This window comes from Rousettus aegyptiacus, unplaced genomic scaffold, assembly GCF_014176215.1.
Source record: "Rousettus aegyptiacus isolate mRouAeg1 unplaced genomic scaffold, mRouAeg1.p scaffold_m13_p_2, whole genome shotgun sequence".
NCBI lineage: Eukaryota > Metazoa > Chordata > Mammalia > Chiroptera > Pteropodidae > Rousettus > Rousettus aegyptiacus.
This window is the reverse complement of record NW_023416295.1, coordinates 143,346,581-143,371,341: the sequence shown is the minus strand read 5'-3', so window position 1 is coordinate 143,371,341 and position 24,761 is coordinate 143,346,581. Positions and strand designations below refer to the sequence as shown.

Below are 24,761 nucleotides of genomic sequence, written 5' to 3'. Positions count from 1 at the left end.
CGTGAGCTGGTTTACATGATCTTTAATTCAAGGGCGCTCTCTCTTGTCTGAGTCATGAAGTGCAGTTTCTTTAGTTTGACTTTTGGTGGGAGGCAGTGAAGAGGTTATATTTCCTTCAACTTTTTTCATTTTAACTTGTGGTATTCTAAATTTCCTCACTTCTTTTCCCTTCACCATCAAGACTCCAAAGGGTGCCTCTCCCTTACTTTTAACCTTGTTCATCCCTAGTGGCATTGCTTTTCCACACATATGCTACTACTGTTCCCTCTTAAGTCCCTTCCACTTTATTCAGTAATCTTCTATCTAGTTGGATTCTCTTTTAGTATTTTCACCCTTAGGATAAACTTTCTCTTTCTGGAGGTGATTTTTAAACAATCTCGTCTTGTATCTTCCACATGGTTTTTCCAGAAACCCCTAACTGCCCACAAAGACTTGCAGTGAGTGCTCAGGAGACAGCTCTGCTGAAAACTGATGTTACTTTTCTACTACAATAACTGAAACTTGTACTGTCTATCTTATGGTTCTGCTGAAGGTGAGGGATTTATGTGGTTTAATTTTCTTCTTATTGATCTATACAGATGTTTAGAAGATGTAGAAGGAATTCAGATTTAAGTAGCAGCAATTAATTGTTTCAGCAACCTGGATGTTCCATATTTATAATTCCTAGCCAGATATTACTTCTTTATGTCTGAAATTAGATTTCTGGTTTTACTTTTTAATTCTATAGCAGATACCGAGGTGCATACATTGTGTCCCATCCACATCCCCTCTTCAGAGCTATAACCCCAGATGCTAGTCATCATGACTCCTGACTTCTCGCAACTGTCATTAAGAATGTCCCTTCTTCAAAAAGAAGTGCCTTACACAAAGTTACACATCCACTCCATGACAAAGCCAGTAGTCAAGATATGGCTGATGCAACGATTCTGTGACCACTCCAAAGGGCCGTCTCAGCTCCAGAGCTCCCTGCAGGATGAACTCTGCAACTGCATTGTGGATCAGCTCCTCTGTCTGCCCAGACCTCTGCCTTACAGGTGTATTTCCTGAATGTACTCTTCAACATATCTCTACTTCAGGGCATTTTCATGGTATCTAACATAAGACACTCAGCATCAAAACCTTTTTGTTTAGTTATGAGACAGGCACTATTAAAATGCTTTGAATACATTGTACACATTGACTTAATTCTCACAAGAAAACTGTGAGGACGATACTATTATTATCATCCTCATATCTTAGATGAAAAAAGAAATTCCTACAGGAAGTAAGTAACTTGCCTAAGTTAATCACGGTGAAGGCAGGATTTGAATGCAGGCACTCTGACTCGAAAGCTCATTCTCTTACTCACTGGCTTTGCATTCACTGCTTCTCTGGCACAACCCTTAGCGGGCCTGTATTTGGCATTTTCTACATCCTGGTATGTGTTGGATGCATAGGCAGCATCCAACACATACCAGGATGATCACAAATATTAAGATGTTTTTATTTTTTAAGACATAATATTTTCACTGGCAGATTAGCTGTAATATGAATTGCTAAAGATGGAATTCACTGACCTATGAATTTGTCTCTCAAAGCTTTAGTGTTAAGAACAGAAAAGCATGTTTATAAATCCAGCCTATTATCACTCAGTACTACCATAGGATTACTTTTCATTTGTACACATATATTAGCAGGTACACGTTAACAATCACTTCTCTGTATATTTGTTATTTTTTATCTCACAAAAAGATTATAACTTAGCTCAGAAATTCTTACCTCCATCTTGAAATTTGCTTAATCTTTCAAAATACGATGACATGGGGGCCTGTACAATATCTAGGATAGCCAGAAGTGTTCTTGTTAGTCTTAGTAACTCACTGAAACTATAAAATCCAAAGTATATGAGATTCCGAGCCAAGTGGACCACCTTAATTTTAAAAAAAGGGGGGGGAGGGTAGAAAAGAAAAGAAAATCATTAAGAACTAAAGTTAACATTGACTTTTTTGTTACCTAAATTAATTAGGGCAGGTATTTCCATACTTTCTAATTCTTTAACACTGAAGAATTAAAATACCTACAAAAGTAACCACTAAACTCTGATTTATTGAAGTTTAGGATTAAATCTAAATATGACTAATTCGTCGGCAATCCCATCAACAGCCCATGTGACAAGATGAAGTATCTGGTCAACAGCCAGCAAGGAAGCAAGAAGACAAGATTTTAGGTATATAAAGGTGGTTTTAAAAGTTTGCATTAGAACAATTTACCTCTTAATTAAATTATGTAATTATTATAATTATTAACTTAGTTAAGTCAGTAGATTATCACTTAATAAATGATTAGATTAATGAATTGCTTTAGTAAGTGGATATTATCTATGAAATTTGTCCAGAAATATATGTTCCCTATGCTGCTTTGTGGTCTTCTGGATGCAAGAAACACTAGGTATGAGAGCCAATTCCCAGAATGGCCCCCAGTATATGGTCTCCTTCCACATTGTACCAGGGTTCATCTGTGTGACCTACAAAATACAGCAAAAGTGATGGCTACTTCCAAGATTGGCTTATAGAAGACTGAACTGCCATCTTGGACTCTCTCTGAATCAATCAATCTCTCTCTCTCTCTCTCTCTCTCTCTCTCTCTCTCTCTCGCTCTTACTCTCGCTCTCACTCTTGCTCTTGCTCTCTCTCTCAATCTCTCTCAAATGGCTTACTCTGGAGGAAGCCAAGTGCCATGCCATAAGGACACAGGCAGCCTATAAAAAGGCCCACATGACAAGAAAATGAGGTGTCTGGCCAATAGCTGGCAAGAAAGCATGGCCACCAACAACTTTTCATGAGTGAGCTTAGAAGTAGATGGTCTAGCCCCGGACAACTACAACCCAGTTGACAGCTTGATTACAACTTCATGAGAGACCCTGAACAAGTAAGCACTCCCAGATTCCTGACCCGTAGAAACTCTAAGATACTAAATGTTTGTTGCTTTGGGCTACTAAGTTTGGCAGTAATTTGGTATACACCTGTAGGTAGCAAGTAGCAGACATCAAGTAATAGCATCTTCTCTCAAGTATTGTCACTATATCCCCCAAAATGATATTATAAGTTGGAATAATTCTGTCAGTTTAATGAGGCTAAAAACATCCCTCCATAAAGATGAAAATAAAGTATCCAAACATATTATAAGTATGAAAAACTGTCTTTGTTCATTAAGTGCAGTAAAGCTTGTGTAAGTGAAATAAAGTGAACCCCCCCAAAAAAATATCAGGAAATACAGTAGCTAACACATAATTATAAATAAAATATTTTATATTAGACATTAGGTATGATTAAAACATCAAATCTATTTTTTAATAAATGATGGAATCATACTTTCATGAACCAAATTACCCAATTACCAAAATATCTTAAATATTAGAGGAAAAAAAATCTTCGATGCTCAGTGATTTGATAGGAAAAACTGAATAACCTCGTGAATAAATTGTTTTTAAAAAATACCTCAAATGTCAGTTTGTTTTTTTCTTTATCACCAAAAGGAAAAGGCTGATTCACAACTTCTTTCAAGTATTCTTCAACAAATTCCATTGTCAGTGCAAATTTCCTCTTCATATCATTTCTGGAAGAATCTGTTATAGAATCATATCTGGAAACACAGAATATAAGCAAGTTAAATTGACTATAATTATTTAAAGATAAGAAAATATACATACTTTACCTCCTGGCTTCTTAAGCTTCAGTGAAATAAATAACCTTTCTAGATGCTGTGTTCTCATCCACAAAATCGGGCTATTGTGAAATACATGGAAAGCACTTATACTAGAGTCTACAATAATATTAAGCACTTAACTAATTATTACATCTTTTATTAATATGATTTCTGTTTATTGGTTTCCAGAATGATGTTTCTATTATCAAGAATTGTCATTTTGCTCTCCAAAAAGAGTGTCTTATTTGTATTTGGAAGATTAACAACCCGAGTTTGCACACAGAAATGCTTTTCCATATATTTCATTTCAAAATTAAAGACACTTTATTTCAAGTTCATTTGCTGAATTTAAATTCCTCAAGAAATTTTTCCAAACATACTCATGAATTGTGATCTTTGTGGGGATTTCTGTCCAGAGCCTGGCATAACGAACAGGCACCACGGACTCTTGGGGATCCCGGTCAACATGCATGTGGAGCATGAGGCGACAAAAAGATGCTCGGAGGTCAAATGGCAAGCTCTCATCCGACACACACCGCAGAATCAAATCAACAGAAAGCTGCGTAGAAATCTGGTTGATGGCCAGATACTGGCGATCCAAGCACATCCTTGCAAAGAGGTTTAGCTGATACCTTAAAAACATTAAATGTATTACATTATTTGTCTTGTCTTGACCTTGAACATCATGGTATCAGTCAGTGTCTACTTACAATAACAGTATTTCCAAGTGTACGTGATACCGGAGTCAAACTCTCTTGGTAGTAGGTTAAATAATCAAATAATAACAACATATACATGAAATTGTCTTTATGCCCATTCTCTTACTCATTCCAGCAACATGTGTCTGGTGGAGAGGGTCATCAGGCTCTCCATTCTAGGCTTCCTAGGATTATAAATACAGTAACCCTGAAGACCATGGGTAAGAGCTCACACAAAACCATCTTTCTCCACCTTCCCCTGTCCCACTCAGCTCTGGGCTCTAGTATCTACACTCTAATTTTAGATCCACTCAAATCAAATGTGATCAGTCCAAATGGCAACAGTACACTTGGATTCATCATTCTCTAAGATCAAGAATTAGCTTCTGGCTTTATTGCTGGAGCTGTAGAAACCAGGGGACAGACGGCACTCTCTGCCTTCCTCAGATTTCTGTCATTTGGGCCCAACTTGGCCCAAGGGCATCTGCCTTGAGTTTTCGTTCCTTAAAATCAAAGACACCAGCTAGATTTTTGCTCCCAATGTACTGACCACTGGGAACTGCCATCAGAAATTCTGCTGCCACATGCCACTGCTGAAACTATATACACAGTTTCTCTTAAGACTTAGGGCTTCACATTTTTATAAGCACTGTAAACTATAAACCACCGGCTAACTTTCTCTGAGGACACCTCTGCAGCTGAATCAGCTTTCCCAGCTCCAATTCCAGCTCTCTCTCTACTCCATTATCCAGGTCCCAACATGTCTCTCATCTATACCTGCTCCAGTCAATAAGAGAAAACCCTATGCTATACAACAATCCCAAGTTCTGGGAAATCAGGAAATTGCAAGTGGTATATGTAGAAAACTTTCATTTTGAATATTTTAAATAATAGTAAATATTTCAGCTACCATAGTAATGACATGACTTTTTAAATTTCCTCTTCATAGATATCTGACTTTTAGAGGTTTCAGAGAACCTTTCTCAATGCATAGGAGATTGGGAATTACAGTTCTCCATAATACTTTACCTGTAGTAGGTAAGAACTTCTAAGTCAGCTTTGGTGCCTTCCTTTGCTTCTTGAGCAAGATGTCTAATAGCTTTGCCATGAGGTTCTTTGTTGCTGTCAATCCAGTAGAGCCAAACTTCCTCATCATCGATGTCATCTGTAAGGATGGAGCTCTCCATGGGGTTGTCCACTTGCATCGAAACCAGCCTTGAAATTAATAACACATACAAAATCTATTAAGAAGCTCACTAACAAATATGACAAAGAGCTTCAATGCTTACAAATAAATGAACAGAAAAAGTTGTCTCCATTATTCATGCTTACTTAGTTTGAATGAGAATATCTGCATTGCCTGGGCTCAACATGAATTTACAGATGAGTTCTTGAGTTACAGGTATAGCAGTGGTATTAGACACACACAGATCTGACAAATAATCTAAGAATCTGGCAAAAAAAAAAAATTAAATTGAATGTTAAGAAAAAGCATTTTATAAAATCATAATGAAAATAAACTTTGAGATATAACAAATATGACTTTAAGACATATTTTAAAATTATTTCCATGCAACATTTTTCTGTAGCTTATCTCTGCATGATTAGAAACAAATTAAACATCCAATTATTTGTATTTAGTACAAATCGTATTTCAAAAAGGGATATGTTTGCCTGTATTTATTTGATGATATTCATCCCACAGCACTATAACTTAGTATGTCTGGAAAATCATTTATTTGCCCTAAAGTGAGACGACCCCAGAATTTAATATCAAAACAAAAGCATATCAAAGCTAGTGCTGTACTGAGTAAAACTAGAATACAACATGCACTTAATCAATGAGCCAGAGGCCCATTTCTACCTCCTAACACTTATTTGTGATGTTAATAGTTAAGAAAACTTTACCAATCCAATGACTTTTCTGCATTCATTTCTCCAAGATAAGGCAGCATGGTGTAAGAGAAAGAGAACTTAATGTGGAATCAGAAACCCTTGATTTACCTCCTATTGGATCCTTACTATTGTGGTTTATTGGGCTAACTGCTCTCTCAATTTTTTATTTTCTCACCTTTAAAATATGGATAATAATATATGACCAGTGTACTTCATGAGAATATGCACATTTAAGTGAGACAATGCATATGAATATATTTTGAAAACTATAAAGTACTATAAAAACATAAGTGATCAATTTAAATATGTCTAGAGTTTTGGTTTCCTATAAGGTAACAACTCTTCATTATGCATAACTATTATAGCAATGAGTCCAATATAGTTTTGTCAATGAAAGGTATATGAACAAACTTTAACTTTAAAAAGTTCTAAGAATAAAGCAAAAAGCCACAATCCCCCTTACAAAAGAATATTGCATGAACCACTTCAAACCTTGGCTCACGGTTTCTCCTAAGTAAACTGACAAATGTTTCTATTTCTTTTGCTGTGATATGTTTCTCTAGTAGTTTTCTGTTGTTGTGCAACAAAGCTGTGATGGTATCTTCTGCCAAAATATCATAGCCAATCTGGGACTGCATGACATAGAAATTCTTAGCAATATATTCCTGCAAAAAAGAAAGGCTGTCAGAATCCACTGCCAAACAGCTGAGCAATAACAGCTTCCATTAGAGTCGGTAATATTGATTAATTTATTCATAACAGGAAACTCACTAAAAATTATCAAAAAAAAAAAGAGCAAGTAAATAATTCTTTAGTAAATAGAACTTTTTAAAGAAGGGAATGAAAATATTACCATATACCTAATTTAAATTATAATAAAAAATTCTATGCCTAGAACTATTTTTTTTAAGATAGGTGCTTATATCCTCAAAGTGTAAATGGAAAAAACAAAATAAACCTAGTTAAAGTAACAATTTTTATGACACTGGTATTAAGAATTTCACCACCCTGACAGAGGCCCTTCTAACTCTCATTAAAAGTCATAACCAATGATTTCAGCATAATTATAGAAAAGAAATAACTGTGATATTTAGATTATGAGGCATGGATCCTTGATGAAGTTTACTTGAAGATCCCAGGTAGACTTAAGTGATTTCTTTTTTGAATGTTATATTACAATAATCTATTAAATCTTCTCTTTAAAATAATAAAATTTCATACCACTATCTTTAAAAAGTTATCGAACAAAGTAATAAGATTAATCACTGTATTGATCAGATCTATTTATCCGATAAATATTTCTTGAAAGCCTACTACATTCCAGACAATGTTTGAGAGAGTAGGTATAAGAAAGTAAACAAGATAAATAAGCTCTCATGGAGATTACATCTAGTTTTAAAAAAGGCAATAAATCTGATCATTTTACACATTGTTAAGTAAAATTTAAAAAAAAAATAGAGAGCGAAAAAGTTGGCAACTTTAAACAGAGTGGATGCTAAAGAAGTGACATTTGAGCTAGGATGGAAATGTTTCAATTGATTAAAATGATGAAATAATGGAAATGATAAAAAGGATGCAGTATGGGGAGAGAAGCCATGTAGGCAGTCGGAGTAGCAGGTGCAAAGCCTCTGTGGTAGTAGATCCAAGTTTTTTGTGATCAAAAGGTGGCCACTGCAGCAAGAGTATAGTAAGTGAGAAGAAAGCAAGAGCTGAGGTTGGAGAGGGAGGTCCTTGCAAGCCGTGGTAAAGGACAAAGATGTTATTCTAAGCACAAGAGAAAGCTACTGGGGAGTTTCAATCATGCATTGTTTAATGTTTTTCTTATTCTTCACACAAACTCTGATATATTCCCAGCCACTACTACTCATTTATCACACATCTGTGTATAAGCAAAATACCTCACACAACCATAAAACTAGTAAGCTTGTCCCCTTCCAAATTGGAAAGTTTTACTTCAATTTCTTGGGGATTCTCCTTGGGAATATACCTCTGTTTCGATGTTGGGAAATTTTATAAATTAAAAAGTAGTTTTGCCTCTTTTTTTTTTCATGGAACTTACCTACCTATTCCTTGAAAATGATATTGGTTGCACAAATCTAATTATATTCTAGGCACTAATTCTGTGGCATTTCAAAAGATGGCTTTATGTTGGATAGCCAGTTAAGTAACTATCTTATGTTAATGTATCATTTTAAAGGTAAGTATTGATTTACACACTTTTATCATTATCGTAATCATACTATAGTATAAGGCAAACCTACAAGATGTTTAATAAATAGATCAAAGTGTTGACAAATAATCAAAAGAAATTAGAGTTGTTACCGAATTCTATAAATAATAATAAACAGAGACTCAATACGAAAGACTTGGGTTAGCACTAAATCACAAAAGAACTCCCAATTAGGACTATAAAATATAGGTGAGGACAAAGGAAAACAAGGAAATTATGCAAAAGTAGAAAGTAATTCTCCTTATATTTTAAAATCACATTCTAAAAACATCAGAAAGCTGATTTATGCTTAATACAAAGCATTCTTAATTTAAGAGAAATGAGAAAAATATTTTTCAACTATCTCTGAGATCGAATTGGAGCATGCACAAGAATGTGAGAGAAAATAAAGCCTCGCCCTCAGTGAATGCTGGGGATTCTTTTTTCTTTTGTCAGCTCAATGGCCTATGTCCTGGAGAGACAGCTCAAAAGAGAGAATGAGTGATCCACCCATAGTCATATGCTCTAAAGAAACCGGAAAGCAGATTCCCAAAAGTAAATAAACATTTGCCTGCAGATGTGATAATCCTAGGTAGAGTGAACTAAGAACAAAGGAGAGGAGAAATTATAGAAGCAGGTGTGTGTGTGTGTGTGTTTCTACCTGTCAAAAGGATGAGTGTTTTCAGAGAAGAAATTACACATCCCTCAGCACACTAGGCTCATGAGTCCCTAGCTAAGACTGAGAGGAGTGAGAAAGAACTTTATGTGTCACACCTTGACAGATTGAGAAAAGACACCAGTTAAGATGTGCTGCCCAGGCAACCTACGAGGGACTGGCAGAACAATCAAACCCAAAGTGACTGACACTGAAGCACAGGGCAGTGCTGTAGAAAGGGGGTCCCCAGGACCCTTCCAAAGGCTGAACACAATCAAAAATGGTGCATGCTGTTGGCCATGGGACTGAGAACCAGATAAACTCTATAGACCTGTTATTTTTTTTTTTTACTTAACTCAATCTAATAACAGTAGTTTGTATATGTGAGTATTTCTTTCCAGACCCAAGAAGAGAAACGAGGCCAAGCGGAATACACTGAGCAACCTCTATCTCCCGCTCCCCCAACCACAAACCTCCACATAACAACATAGGCCCTCATACTGGGGATTCTGGGACACTGATTCTCTAAGTGTTTGAAGGTCTATCACTTAATGTTCTGGAACATAATTTTTCTTTCAATAAAATAAGAACAATTCTACCAACTTTATCTTGACATCTTAAAGAAATACAATGAAGCTGAGAAAAATAATTCCAATAACAGCATTTTCATCTGGGAAGAAGGATGTTTACAACTAGGATTATATTAAAAAGTATTTAAGAATTTGTTCATATTGTCCCCTTCCTCACTTGTTATATTTTTTATCTCCTGACTAATCTGTTTTACATATTCTTTTGTAGACTTTTTAAATCTTTAAACAGAATTTCAAAGCCAATGTATTTTAACACATTTTTCTTAAAGCAGTAATTTTCTTCTTGCCAAAAAACTTTCAAACTACTAAGAGAAAATACTGTGATGATAAAGAGTCTGAATTTGAACACTATCTCCAGTCTTTAAACTGTGTAATCTTTGACTAATTATTTAAGCTCTCCGGGCCTCAATTCCTCATCTTAATTCAGTATTAACTAAATTAAACTGTGAAAAGTGCTTAGAGCTAAGCCTGGTACAAAGTAAGCACTCCATAAATACTACTAACTATTCCCAGATAGCCTCTACTCTCAAGGCCTGACGTCTTAAGCCCCCTGTGCCATAGCCCAATCTGCCTCACCAGCCCTCTTTCCCAACATCCTGTCTTATGGACTGGACTCATCACAGAAATTTACTGACTATGCGCTCATCTCTCAGACTAAGAGAAACATGGAACACTAGTTTAACAAATAATAGTTCATTTTAAACAATTTTATAGTAAACAGACATGTATGTTATTGAACACATTGTGAAATATTACTTATTTTAAGATAAAAAAATGAGACAAAAGAAATTTCATTCGCAAAATTTCATTTAGCATTTGCTAAAAAGCTTATTCTTGTACAATTTATGGAAATGATTCTCATCCTACTCAAATGCTTCCTTCTCCAAGTACCCTTCCTGGGTTCCCCCAGCCACAACTGAGCTCTCTCTCTCTCTCTCGTCTGAATTCCTGTAATAGTGCCTTTTATCTCTCATGTCTCCTCTTTGCCTCTCTGTTATGTTTCAAATGCACATGTCATACCTTTTCCATAAGACAATGACCTCTTTGGCCTTTACATGATGATGCAGTTCTTCGCATGTTCCTAGAAATGTCTCATTCCTCTTTACAGAATGCATCCACCATGCCTCCTGACCAGCAGGAGTTAATTCCATACACACAAAAGGACTCAGACATCCTCCCCCACCAATTTCAAGTGTATATAGACGAATAATTGCACATGTTAGCTCAAAAATACTTATAGTTCATTTTTGTGTGTTACCAATATAAAACATTTCACTGCAAAGTGAAATTTCTCATTCCTGTTTTATATGTTCTAGAAGAGTAACCAAAGAACCTTGCCCATATTTTAAATGTTAAGGGCCACCTTCTGACCTGATTTTTCCGGTAGTCCTGCTGTGAATGTCTCAGCACGCGGTAGCAGAGCCTCAGCATGTATTTGTAGGGAGCATATCTTTGGTCCCCCAGATCTTCAAGCCTCAGAATCGGGCCTTCTCCTGCTTTCTCCTTAAAGGGTGCTCTAAGAATCCCAAATACCTATCATGAAAAAAAAAAAAAATGCCTATTCTGATGAATGAAGGTGTACATTTTGCAATTTGTTTTAATTTTTTGTCAATAAGCACATTAACTCAAAAACACTTTTGAAATATAATAGACCAAAAAAAAATTTATTTTATAATACAGGATCAACATATTAAGGAACAGAAAAATATTGCTAAAAGGATTCCCTAAATTAATGACAAAAACATTATTAAAATAGAATACTTAATTTTGTTTATAAATTATATTTTATTAAAATAAGAAAATAAAAAAATGTTGGGTTATACCAAGTTACATGAACATATTCAGATGAACTAAAATACAATTTGATTTCTATAGGCTTTATAACTGTTATCTTCTATAACTTTCTAAAATCAAAATAGTATAAAGAAACATTTATTTTCATCTGGAGCCGACATCAGAAAATTGCCACCAAATATTGCTTCTCAACCTCTTTATGAATAGACAATTAATTTATTGTTCTTGATACATAAAGGGGTGGCCAAACCAATGAATGTATCAGCATTCAAATGAAACAAATAAGGGCCCACATGGGCAGCTGGTGATACTCAGGGACCCAGATTCTTCTTCTAAGAAGATAAGTGATTGGGGAGTATTTAAAAAGCATTGACGAATATAACTTTTTTTTAGGCAGCAGGTAGGACCACCTGGAGATGAGACAGTAGAATGAGTAAACTATTTATGAAAGAGCACCTAGGCACGGGCATAAGCATTAACACAAGAAAGCAAAAAGGAAAGGAATGGTTGTTTGTAGTTCATAAAACATGATATGAATAAAAGTTTCTTCAAGAATTCTGTATTCACTAAACCTTGAATTTTATATTTATAATACTGAAAAAAAGTTTTGATATATGTTGGTTGAAATAATATTAATAAATCATTCAAGGTCCTAAAGGTCCTTTAAATCAAATGCTTTATACAAAAGAAATGCAAATATCAGAAAAGACGTTGTCTAATTAGATTTGCCACCTTTCTTTTCTTTGAGAAAAATGTTGATTTTATATTTTCAGACAATCGGCTATAGAATTATTAATTGACAATATGTCTACCATTTTCCTTTCACAACTTCACAACAATATGCATATTAAGAACATGGTTTTTATTTAAGTATCTTCCTTGAGTCCACACTTAAAGACTGCATAAGCCCATTACTTTATATAGCAATGAACAGAATAAAAAGAATGCATATGGGCAGGTATGTTCATATGTGCATATTATAAGTAAGTGAATTAATTTACTAGTGCATCTGAACAATTTCAGAAAGACACAGTATAGGAGCAGCTGTAGACTTCCAGTGGAAAAAATCCTAGAATATCGTATCAAGCACTTGTTAGCTGATGAATAAACTGCCCTTTTTTCCTGGGGAAGATAGAGAAGGAAGTAGGAAGCAGATAAAGATGGCAGTTTTCAAGTTCTCCTGGAAATTTTACCAAAAAAAATTATTCCAGCATACTTTCTGAAGATAGTCTGACCATGTAGGCTTTTTAGAGGCCTGTGTTAGGCTGTCTTCGAGAGAGCCCCCAATGATCCCTGCTTCCAGAAACTCATATCCCATGTATAAACCTGTTTCCTTGACTATGGATTGGATTTATCAACTCCTAACAAACAAAACACAGTAGAAGTGATGGGATAGTACTTCTAAGATTAGGTTATAAAAAGACTATGGCTTCCATCTGGGTGCCCTCTTGGACTCCTCACTTTTAAGAAAAGCAAGTCACCAACTTTTTTTAGAAGCCCTGTGGAGAGGCCCACGTAATGAGCTGGAAGTGAATCCTCTCCCATTCAAGCATTGCCATGACTGCAGCCCCAGCCAACATCTGACTGTAGCCTTGTGAAACACCCTGAGCAAGAACTTTCCACCTAAGCCACTCCTAGATCCTAATCCACAAGAACTATAAGTATCTGTTGTTTTCAGCCACTAAGTTTTGGGGTAACTTATAATACAGCAATAGACAACTAATACAAGGACTTTCATAATACTATAATTCAAAAACTAAAATATGCCAAGTTAGTACATGAAAACATTCACCTGTGCCAATATGTTTTGTTCCCTCATTAATTTCTGACGTTCTCGGTTTGGCTTAGAGATAACCACATCCAGAACTTCTTGTCCATTATTAAGTACATCAGCAACAAAGAAGATGAGGTCCTCCAATAATTTGGTTACAAACCTATTATAAAATGAAAAGGAAATTTCACTCTGTGGTGCCAATTTTAGAAAAATTTTTAATAAACACTAAGACCTGAAACACTGTAAACCGAAAGTATTTGATAATGAAAATTCTTCAATCAACAAAATATTTAATGCAGTTAATGTTACCCGAATCCCCAAAAGAATATTCCTTCTCCAATTCCTCCGGTCCCCACTCCCACCTCCAGCTCCAATCAAGTATCTGTAAAGACTGTTATGAAATAAAGCTACGTGAGCCCCAACAATAGATGAGTCAATAGGGGGATACCATCAATGCTTTTCCATGACTGACCAGCAATAAAAAATATTTCCGCTTAAGGGAGAACAGCTATACTTATAAATTCCTATATTCAAATTATTTTTTTACAATTGACCCAAACTACATTTTGTAGTCCTCATCACCTTTCAATTTCTCCAATGTATAGAATAGGGGAAACAAAAATGATCTGCAGAGTAAGCAATCATACTTAAAAATCAGAAGGCCAATCGTTACCAACAAAAAGCAAGTAGCAGATGAATTTCTGAATAACTTTTAAATAAGTGTGTTTTCAATCCTCAAAGAGATAAAGCAATTATGTATAAAAAAGAAAACATATACAAAAGTGCAGGTATGAATGAAGAATAGGTAGATATAAGCAAAAGATGCAATAAATCTGAGCAATAAAATTATAATCATTTAAATATAAACCTAATTCATGAAAGTAAACTATGCCATACACATTGCAAGAAAAATTAATGATTTATAAGATAGTATCAAAAAATTGATCCAGAAAGAAGCACAGGAAAAATTTTTAAAGATAAATTATAAAAAGAAAGTTAAAAGAGAGGAAGATAAATTAAGAGGCTCCAACATGCACCTAATAGGAGTTCCAAAAGAGAGACAAAAGGAAAAGATAAAGAAGCAATGTTTGAAGGAAAATGTCTGAAAATTATCCAAAATTGATGGAAGACATAAATATTCAGATTAAAATCATACCCTCAGTGTCTAATGAGACAAACAAAAATAAAAATTTTATGACAAAGAAAAAAATCTACAATAAAGGAGAATAAAGGAAAATAAAGGAAAAAATGTCAATAAAGAATAACGATTCCATTGACTGTAGGTTTCTTAATGGCAACTAGAGATTAAAAATAATTAAATTATAACTTTAAAATACTTAAGGAAAATAATTGTCAATCTAACATTCCATATATAAAGAAACATTTAAGAGTGGTGGTAAAATAAAGAGGTTTACATATATGTAAAAACTAACAAGATTTATAACCTCATTGAATAAAGAATGAATATAAGCAAGAAGAAAAGTGAACCCAGAGAAAAGTGAGATGCAAGAAATAAAGGCAAGCAGACGAAGAGATAAAAATATATTAAGATATATAATTTATAAATAAAAAATAATTTTTAGAAACTAAACTTTTCAGGGAAAAAAGGCAATATATCATAATTTATGACACATTTCTATTTCCTCTGTATGTATCAAATACAATACAATAAAATTTTTAAATAAGAATAAACACAAAACTATGGTTCCAGGTAACTATTCCAAGAAAAATGGGAGGCAGAATATCAGTGCATAATTAAAGCATTCTGAGGTACTTTTCTCTTATGAGGAAGAAAGAAATAGTTAACATCTTCAAGTTTTATAAGAAAGAATATGCAGTTTAAATGTATGAAAGTATAATTAAAATGTGTTGTTCCATGAACATGAGAACAATTGCTGAAGAACAGAAATATGATCTATAATTTTTAAACCAGTAGAGGCAAAAGAAAAAAGGGGAGAAAAGATAAACATCAAATAACAGACATCAATTAAAAAATGGAGGTTAAAAAGAAAAGCTACACTAATGAAAGAAAAAAAATAACATACTGTTAGATATCGAAATAAATACAACACATCATCAAATGCAAAGTAATTAAACTTTATAAAATTAAAATAGACTATCAGTTTTGATTTTTAAAATCCAGCTTTCTGTTGCTCAAAAGAGATATTACTAAAACAAAATGACCAAGAAATCTGAAATAAATTGTATTGAAAAAGAAGCACCTAGTTCAATACTAAACAAAAACTTGCTAGTGTAGAGATAGTAATAACAGGCAAATAAAATTTAAGGGGACATGATATTGCTCTTGGAAGATATTAACTTTGAATCAAAAGGACAACTGATCTGGTGATCACATGCTAGAAGACCCTATTCTTGAACCTGAGCTTCTATCATCAAGAATTAGAACCAACTCTCAAGCCCATAAATTGCATGAAGACGTAGCTATCTATAGTCTGTGCTATTTGCCACTGCATTCCCACTGCAGGTACACACGCTACAAGGCCCAGTGCCTGGCACACACCAGGAGTTCAGTAAGTCTGCAAATAAATGAATATTGACCTATATATGCTGAAGAGGAATGCCACATCCTTTTAGGTTAAACAGGGTACAAAAGTCCTGGTTTATGATTGCATGTTTCTTCTTCTTTTAGCTCTAAGTAACCATTAACCCCCTTCCATTCTCCCTCCTCTTCCATCCTCAACATGTTCCCAATAGTCTCTATTTTCTTGGTACGGCTATGCAAAATAAAATGAGGAAATCCCATTGAAAAATATCCGAGGTTAGGGGTCTTGGAGCATAACACAGGAGCTGTGCCTCCAGAATCCCTTCCTGGGGTGAATAAAGGGGAAGTTATGAGAGAGAAGATTCGAACAACACAGGGATCTTGAGACAGATCCCTGCAATTTTCTATCACCTTCCCTTTGACCTTGTATTATTCTTCCTAGAGTAAAAGAATATCTAATAATAACTTTATTCTCCAGAGGGAAAAAAGTCAGAGTTGTGAAGTATTTTCAGAAAGAATTTTATATTGAATTCTAAAACCAAGAAAATTATGTAAGTGCATTCAACTATGCCATAAGCTGTACTGTACTGACAGGAAGCTTTGAATGAATTTTGATAAAAGGTGGCTTTTTCCAAAATTACAAAATTAAGATTAATAATTGCAACTTCATATTTCTCAGGCAAGCAAGATTGTCTTTTTTTTTTTTTTTTTTTTTTTTTTTTACTATGATGTTTTTCACTCTAAAACAGTTGGGAGGGAAGCAGAGGAAATTAAAATGCATGGTCCTTGGGCAGTCCTGGTCCACCACCTTCCTTAGAATCATCTTGAGAAGTTAAGATTCCCTCTGGCAGTAACTGAAAAAGTAGCTTGAATGGGGTTACAGTCAGCAATAGTACAACGCTTGTAATCTTAATCTTTGTTTTTTATTTCAAGGAACACTGTAATGTTTAGCAAAGGAGACTTTTCAAGTGAAGCTGAGCAAACTTCTGTGCCTACGTGAGAGTGACAAATAGACTCCTCAAAAGGAAGCATTAGTAGATAAATAACAGTCAAATAAAAAGTGCTATCTACACATCAGATTCCACTACTCATCATAATTTAGCTCTGATATTTAATTATATGTAGAAGGGTAGAACAGTTGTGTCACACTCTGGCCTTTGTTCATTTCCCCCAATAGGGGTGGAGGTATGATTGAACACACAATAGCTGTCTTCCAATGCAGGTTTGTTAGGGGAAAAACAAAGGTAAGAACAGAGAAAGCTGATAAACAGCTGTTCCATTTGTTTGCATATTTATGATGTTTTTCCATTGATGGGGTAGAAGGAAGCAAGTTAGATTTTTTTCCTTTGTATAGTAAGGTATATTTCTAAAAGTTCATAAAATATATGTTTAGTTATGGAACACTTATAATGTGAACCCCATGAAGCCACTACCTAGAACAGGAAATGAAACTTTGCAGGAGCCTCCTCAAATCCCTCCCTTCAAAAGAGAACACCTAATGATTCTTGTGACAATTATTTTCTTTCATTTCTTTATATCTCTGCCAATTTCTTAAGCACCTCAAATAAAGGGTTTAGTTTTGCTTGTCTTTTGAACTTTACAAATAATATTAAAATAAATGAGATTGTCTAGTTCTTGCTCAATCTAAAGCTTATTAGATTTATCCATGTTGTTATACATAGATGTAGTTCATTTATTTTCATTGCTTTGTTGTATTCTAGTGTATGAATATACTGAAATGTTACTCACTTATTCAACTGGTGATGGACAACTGGAAGGTTTTCAGTTTGGGGTTATTTAGAATAAGGTTGAACATTTTTAAACATGTGTCCCAGTCACATGTGTAAGAGCTTCTTTTGGACAGATGTTCAAGAATGTTCAGCCTAGGAGTGGACCTGGAGAGTCATGGATTCTTTGCTTCTGTGCGTGCATGTGTGCATGTGTGCTTGTGTGTGTGTTAAAAACACTTATGAGATCTACCTTTTAACAAATTTGTAAGTGTACGATACAGTATCATTAACCATAGGGACAATGTCATATAGAAGATCTAAAACTTACTCATCTTGTATAAATGAAACTATATATCTGTTAAATAGGAATTCATCCCTTCCTCTCCCACCCCCAAGTCCCTGGGAACCACCATTCTACTCTTTGTTTCTATGAGCTAGATGATTTTGCAGCATTATTAACAATAGCCCAGATATGGAAACAACCTAAATATCCATTGATGGATGAATAGATAAAGAAAATGCTAATCTATACATAAAATGGAATATTATTCAGCTTTAAAAAAGGAAATCCTGTCACATGTGGCTGTGGGTGAAACTAGAGGACATTATGCTAAATTAAATAAGCCAATCACAGAAGGACACACACTGTATGATTCCACTTAGATGAGAAGCGATTGCTCCTTTAACTTTGCTAGTTATTGTCAAACTATTTTCCAAAGTGCTTATACCAATTATCACCTCACCAGATGTGTATAAGAGTTCCTGGGAGTGAATGCTTGGGAAATTGGTAAATGGCCATTTCCTGTTTAAATTTAAAAATATGTAGCAGATTACAGAGAGGGGAAATACATAGAATACTTGTGCACGTGTACTTTTAAAACACATATGGTTGACTCTCTCGCCAATTGTGGGAGCTTCCCCAGTTTACCTAAGCTTTCGATTTTCAATTTTTCTATAAAATGGAATAGTGTCCACTTCAGGGATATTTGAAGGATTAGATAAAATATATTTACAGTGCCTAACACAGTATCGACACAAAGTAGGGATAAAATAATTGATAGCTATCAGTATCATTCTCTTTCTCACTTATTTCCAAAACCAGAGCTGAAGAATCAAGAAACCAGTTTCTCTGAGGGTTATAGCAGCAGAGAGCTACACCTTAAAGATCATTTTCTGATATGACAAATGTGTTCCTTTTGTGGTACTTGAGCAGAGAAATATATATTGACTAAGAACAAAAAAAACATAGAATTTTCTTTTACGGCCTTTAGAAATCTAAAATATCAAACCAAGTGCAGCAAAAGGTATTGTGAATCTCTTATAAAACATTTAAAAGGAAAGTTCAGAGAGTAACCAAAAACAACTATCTTCGAGCCAAGCTAAAATGGAAAAAGTAAATATTCCACCGGATTTTAATGTCACCATTTTCATTCACTCACTGTGATGTGTTCATTCGGAAGCAGGTGTGCTGCTATAGAGAACACTCTAAATAGTCCCAGGAGTCATGATTCACTTGAAGTTTTCTGCAAGAGTTTGACAATCGACTCCGAATGATTTAAGAGCCATTTTAAAAAGTTACTAACCTTCTTTCATTCTGAGTTATTGTGCCATTTTCCAGCTTTTTAACTGTGGTCGCCAGTACTTTATTTGCATCATTGGCAAAATCTAAGTCTCGGACCTCGGACAGCGGGACGGACACAATGGCAAATGCTTCTTTGTCTTCTTTGGTCTGGCAAGTTCCAATCTGCAACGTGTTGTTTCCATTAAGATCAGTTGTTTCTTTTTCCAATAACTGCAATATTCCTCACTAACACATCTCAGCACGGTTTAATAAATACAAAACAGGAGTAGATAATTCAAACACATTAATTCCCACCTGCTTCATCCCCTAGAAAAGGCAGAGGGGACACAGATTGTCCGTGCCCACTTCCTGCATTGTCCTCAAAGCCTGCCTGGAAATGCACCCCTTGCACACTTGCCTTCTGCTTCTGTTTAAATAGAGCAGAGAAAACACACTCCTAGAATCTTCTGCCCTTTCTAACATGCTGCTCGCGTTCTTTTGGTATCTGTGCTGCATCCTCCTGAATCACACAGCCCTGCTGCAGCAGAGCCACCTAAGCAACTGGCAGACACAGGTACCGGGTGAAATGAACGGCAATAATCTCTAATACTGGTGAAGATAAGGAACATATCAGTCACCCTCGATCCTATTCACACAACATTTGGCTTAAAATTAAACCATTTTCAGAAACATTTACCTTCAACATAACAGGCCTCTCTTCATCTGTGTCTATGGGGATACTCGTACTGGTTACCCACGTGTTGGTACATAAATGTCTTAACCGAACATACGAGTTCCTAAAGGAAAAATAATATTTTAAAATTATAAAAACTTAACACACTTCTATATTATTTGATAGTTTCATACATGATAAAAATATAAATATATTTTAGACTAGTAATTGAATCAAATATAGATCAGTCTGGTTAAATAAAAATACCTGAACTGCAGACTACTTCAAAGTATGGAGTATTATCACCCAGACCAGTGGTTCCCAAAGTGTGGTGCCTGAAACAGCAGCATCAGCATCACCTGAGAACTTATTAGAAATGCTAATTCTGAGGCTTTACCCCAGTCTACTGATTCAGAAACTCGGAAGGTGGGGCCCAACAATTAGTATTTTAACAGGCTCTCCAGGCAATTCCGATATCTGCTAATGTGAGAAGCACTGCACTGATCAAGTAACCAACTCAGTTAAAACTGCCGTCCGATAGTAGTTCTTTTACATCTGCATATAAAAGTGTACACAGTGGACCTCATTAGTCATGGATTCTGCACTTGTGAATTTACCTATTCAACTGAAATTTGGAACCCCCAAATCAATACTCAGGACCCTTCGTGGTCATCCTCCAACATGTGCAGAGTGGTAAAAAATTTGAGACCCTCCACGCACACACACACATGCCCAGTCAGGCTGAACAAGGCAATGTTTTGCCTTCCTGTTTCTGCTCTCATATTGTAAACAAGTGTCCTTTTTGTGATCTATTCGTGCCATGTTTTTCACATTTCTGTGCTTTTTGTTGGTGAATGTGCTCTTTAAAACAGTCCCCAAGCGTAGTACTGAAGTGCTTCCCACTATTCCTACGAGCAAGGCTGTGATGTGCCTTATGGAGAAAATAAGTCATGTTAGATAAGCTTCATTCAGACATGAGTTATAGTGCCAACAGACATGAGTGCAGGATTAACAAATCAACATTACATATTAAACAGAAATACACATAAAAGAAGTTTATATATTAATTTATTGCTGAAAATATTGTGACCAAAGGCTCATGGGATCCTAACCCTATATTTTCCCTAGGAGCAATGGCTCGGTAGTTGCTAATTTAACCTACCAGGAATAACAAGAATCGCCTGTATATAAATTGTGAAAATGCCTGAGAAAGGACAGCTAGAACTTCCTCCAACTCAAATATTATCATTTTTAATGAATCTTTTATCATTTCTTTAACAAATATGGGGTAAATGTCAAAAAAATTGTAAGTTCTCTGCCTTCAAGCTGCTAAGACTTCAGTAGGAAAGATAAGATATAAATGAGTCATACAACATGAGACAGAAACCATTAAGATCAATAAAAGAAAATCAAATAAAATACCAAGGGCCTCAGGGAAAAATTTTCATTCAACATAAAGGTTCTGCTCATTCATAAAAGATAAAATAGAGACTGAGTTTCGAAAATCTAAAATAGCAAAGATCCAATCCTTGTCCAAACAATCATAAATACTGAAATACCTGTTTTACCATTTGCCATCTTCTGCATTGAATTACACAGGAGATGTTATCTGGATTCAGTTGTCACCCCCAAGATATTGTACACAACTGGAAAGTGGGGTCACACTTTATTCAGCCATGTGGCCATTTCCCCTAGTCTTATTCTTATACTTGCTCAATATGTATTTATTGAGTCAGCCTTGATTGCTGGCTTCCAAACTGAGAGATTACATGAGTATAAAAACTTGAAATTTTCAAAAATTCTGGAAATAAATAACTCTTTAGGACTTATGCCACCTAAAATATGAAGGCATTGTAGCATAGTACTTAAGAGTATAGGCTTTGAGTTCATGTACTCCAGGATGAAATACGCAGGTAATGATTTTAAAAAGTAAAGCATGCATTCCACCCCACAAGACTCTGATTTCACTGGTCTTGGTACAGCCAGAGCATAGAGGTCTCACCCAGGTAATTGCAATCTGGTGTCAACTTGAAAAGCACTGCTCTACCTAAGTCTCCAGTTTCTGATTTGTAAGATCTGCTGCCAGGATTAAATAATATATATGTAGGGCTTACCACTTAGAAAGTGTTCAAGAGTTATAGCATAACAGTAGTTATTACTTAATGTTAATTAACATTAGCTTTAATATAATTAATGACAAATGAATCTATTCTGTTCTATACTGAGAAAGGCTTCAATAATTGTGAATAGTAATAGGTTAACACTTCCATGTAAAGCAAGGCTCAGAGGTTTGTCATGGGTCTATGCACTTTATAATGACATCCTTTTTATCATTTCCTTCAGCAAACTTTCTTGGTTAGAGTTCAAGAAGGACTCCATTTTTTTTTTTTAGTTAAAATCTAAAATGATTAGTCATAGTAAGGATTAAGATCCCAACATTCATAAGAGAAGGCCAAAAGCATAGATCAGGTAAAACCTTAAAAGGGGAATCTCTTTACCGGCTTTACTAGTGAAACAGGGAAGAGTGAGAAATAGCTCACATAAAGCCAAGATTCAGCAACATTTCCCATGAATGGGAATAACTACGAAACACCCTGGGAAGCTCAAGGAGCAGTGTTTCTCAGCAGTGTTAATACAGTAACTTTTCACCCTCCCTGAAAGTAACCTACACACCAAAGTCTGCATTTTATGTAGGTACTTTCAGTCTAACCACTGCTATCTGCCCAAGAGCACTTCTTAAACCGAGCTCTTTCGAGGACAATATCAAACTATCCCACTAGACCTCATAATATGACCACGACTTCTCTATGCATTGTAGTGCTATTTGTAGAAGGTAGATGCTTGTAGACAAAAGAACTCAATTAAAATAATCAAATCCAAGCTAAAGAATGTAAGACATTCTCTTACATAAGTTCTAGCTACCTCATTATCAATCCTTCTTCTCCGTATTGCTCACAGGTCCGACTGGTCTCCAACTTAGTCCTTCAGTACGCCTAACAAATTTTAGGATTTTCCCATTTCATATTCCTGCTGCTTGAAACACTTCTAATGGAGAGGACTTGAACTTTCAAATCATCCACATCTTTTCTCAAATGTTCTAAATCAGAGAGGCCATTTCTTACCACTCACACCTAAAAGAACCCTCTCTAAACTGCAATTTTTCTTCAAAGCATTTTCATTACCTAACCTTATATTTTATGTTTGTCTATTGCCTCTCTCCCAATTTGAATTTAAGTGCATAACCAATTTATTAACTGTTCTCTTCCCAATGCCAAAGGCAATGCTTGAAATGTAATTGATGTTCAATAGAGATTTATTGACTGAATGATTAAATTAAAAAACCAATAGATGAATGAAAGAATGAATGAATGGAAAAGATCTGGAATTTGACATGATAAAAATAGATATAAGTATTAATAGAAAACTTCTAAATTATTTTCCATTTTAATAACTAAAAGCCATAGTAATAGGAATAAATGATTCTTATGAACTTTTCAGAATTTCTTTGGTCCTGCACATTTTAATATTTATGATAAAACAAACTATGTTAACCTACTCAAAAAAAGGCATTATTTTTTTATACACTTGTTCTTCACCCTTGCTTGCTCCCTTGATATCGCAAAGATTATAGTAACATTATGATTTTAATTCCTTATCTATGAGTAAAATTATTCAAAGAAATATTATCGTTTAACCATAATATTTTTCTTACCTTGGAACCAGGCAGTCAGCTCTCTGAAGAGTTGTGGCATCCAATTCAAAAAGAGACGCAATATCATTTCCATGTGGGACTGAGACCAAGGTATACATGATCTTCTCCCCTGCCTGGCGTTTCTTCTTTGAAGTTGGAAGATCTCCATCTCTCTGGTAAGGAGGTACAAGGTTATTTACTTTTATTAGGTTTCTTACTAAACTCTCCAATTCGTTGGGAGATAAGGTTTAAATTTGTACATTGTAACCCAATTTCTTCGTTGGATCATAGAGATGTCTATTTCACATCAAACAAAAAGAGCGAATCAGGCCTGATAGCCTTTGAGGTAATTATTATCAACAGTGATAAGTCACACACTCCTGGAGGGTTGGCTGGATCTGGGCAAATTATCAAGGCACTAACAGTCACAGTAGTTATGTTCCCTTCCCTTGTATTAAACCTATTTGCACAGTAGTAATTTTGATCATTCCATGTTTCAAACAAACACAGAGAAGAAAGAGTATGTTGAATCATCTAATTTAATAGACTAACACAGCAGTGTTTCAGAGTTCCTGCCTAATTCCCAAAACGTAATTTGGATATTAAGCTGGAGGGAACAGCAACATTCCCATTCAGTTCATAGGCTTGTTCCATTAGATCCAAGAACATATTGTAATGATATACAAAGTAAAAATAAGCAAGATCTTTACAAATAGAAGCCTTCATGATGATGTGAAACCCAGTCAATATTTCTAGTACACCTCTACCATTTTAAGCAGGCAATCATACAAGATTGATGATTCAGTATTTTTACTTGAACTTCCTCAAGTCCCACACCTCATGGAAGAATATGAAGCACACACAGGAGACCAAAACGTGATACAGCAAGTGTAGCATACGCTTGGTAATTAAGTACATAAAAATAATTACTTAGACACATTTATTAAAACCAATGAAATTTTAAAATGAGAGAGAGTTTGATTATCATGGTACCATAACAAGAAGTTGAATAAAAGTGAGGGAGGGAAGGAATACTCAAAAGGAAAATGAAAGCAGTCCATATCCAACAACGAGCATTCATTTAATGGCTGCTATGACAATGAAATATCACACCTGGTCATTCCAAAATATTCACTTGAAGTTCCATCCCAAGATTGTGAATATCATGTTCCTTGCAACAGAAAACCCCTGCAGTTTCATTCTGGTGTCTTGTGTAAATGCTGCACAAAATGGTAGCAGCTCTGAACTGTGAATGGGGAAAGGAAAAGCCAGGGTTCCTAAAGCAGGAGCAGGACCCCACTCA

The 24,761-nt window shown here is 35.1% G+C and overlaps 1 protein-coding gene across 4 annotated transcripts in view; it reads right to left on the bottom strand.

Annotated features, from left to right (window-relative positions):
* Positions 1 to 24,761, bottom strand: part of ITPR2 (inositol 1,4,5-trisphosphate receptor type 2) — a 405,483-nt gene that overhangs the window by 264,204 nt on the left and 116,518 nt on the right. For all 4 annotated transcript variants that reach the window (XR_004955694.1, XM_016119206.2, XM_016119205.2 and 1 more), the window contains 11 exons: positions 23,480 to 23,631; positions 19,792 to 19,891; positions 19,117 to 19,277; positions 13,319 to 13,460; positions 11,104 to 11,265; positions 6,771 to 6,943; positions 5,715 to 5,834; positions 5,412 to 5,597; positions 4,065 to 4,316; positions 3,477 to 3,621; positions 1,759 to 1,909 (listed from right to left, as the gene is read on the bottom strand). Coding sequence is in view for 3 of the 4 variants with exons in the window: in XM_016119206.2 (XP_015974692.2) it covers positions 1,759 to 1,909; positions 3,477 to 3,621; positions 4,065 to 4,316; positions 5,412 to 5,597; positions 5,715 to 5,834; positions 6,771 to 6,943; positions 11,104 to 11,265; positions 13,319 to 13,460; positions 19,117 to 19,277; positions 19,792 to 19,891; positions 23,480 to 23,631 (1,744 nt within the window). In the remaining variant the exon portion in view is untranslated. The remainder of the gene's footprint in view (positions 1 to 1,758; positions 1,910 to 3,476; positions 3,622 to 4,064; positions 4,317 to 5,411; positions 5,598 to 5,714; positions 5,835 to 6,770; positions 6,944 to 11,103; positions 11,266 to 13,318; positions 13,461 to 19,116; positions 19,278 to 19,791; positions 19,892 to 23,479; positions 23,632 to 24,761) is intronic.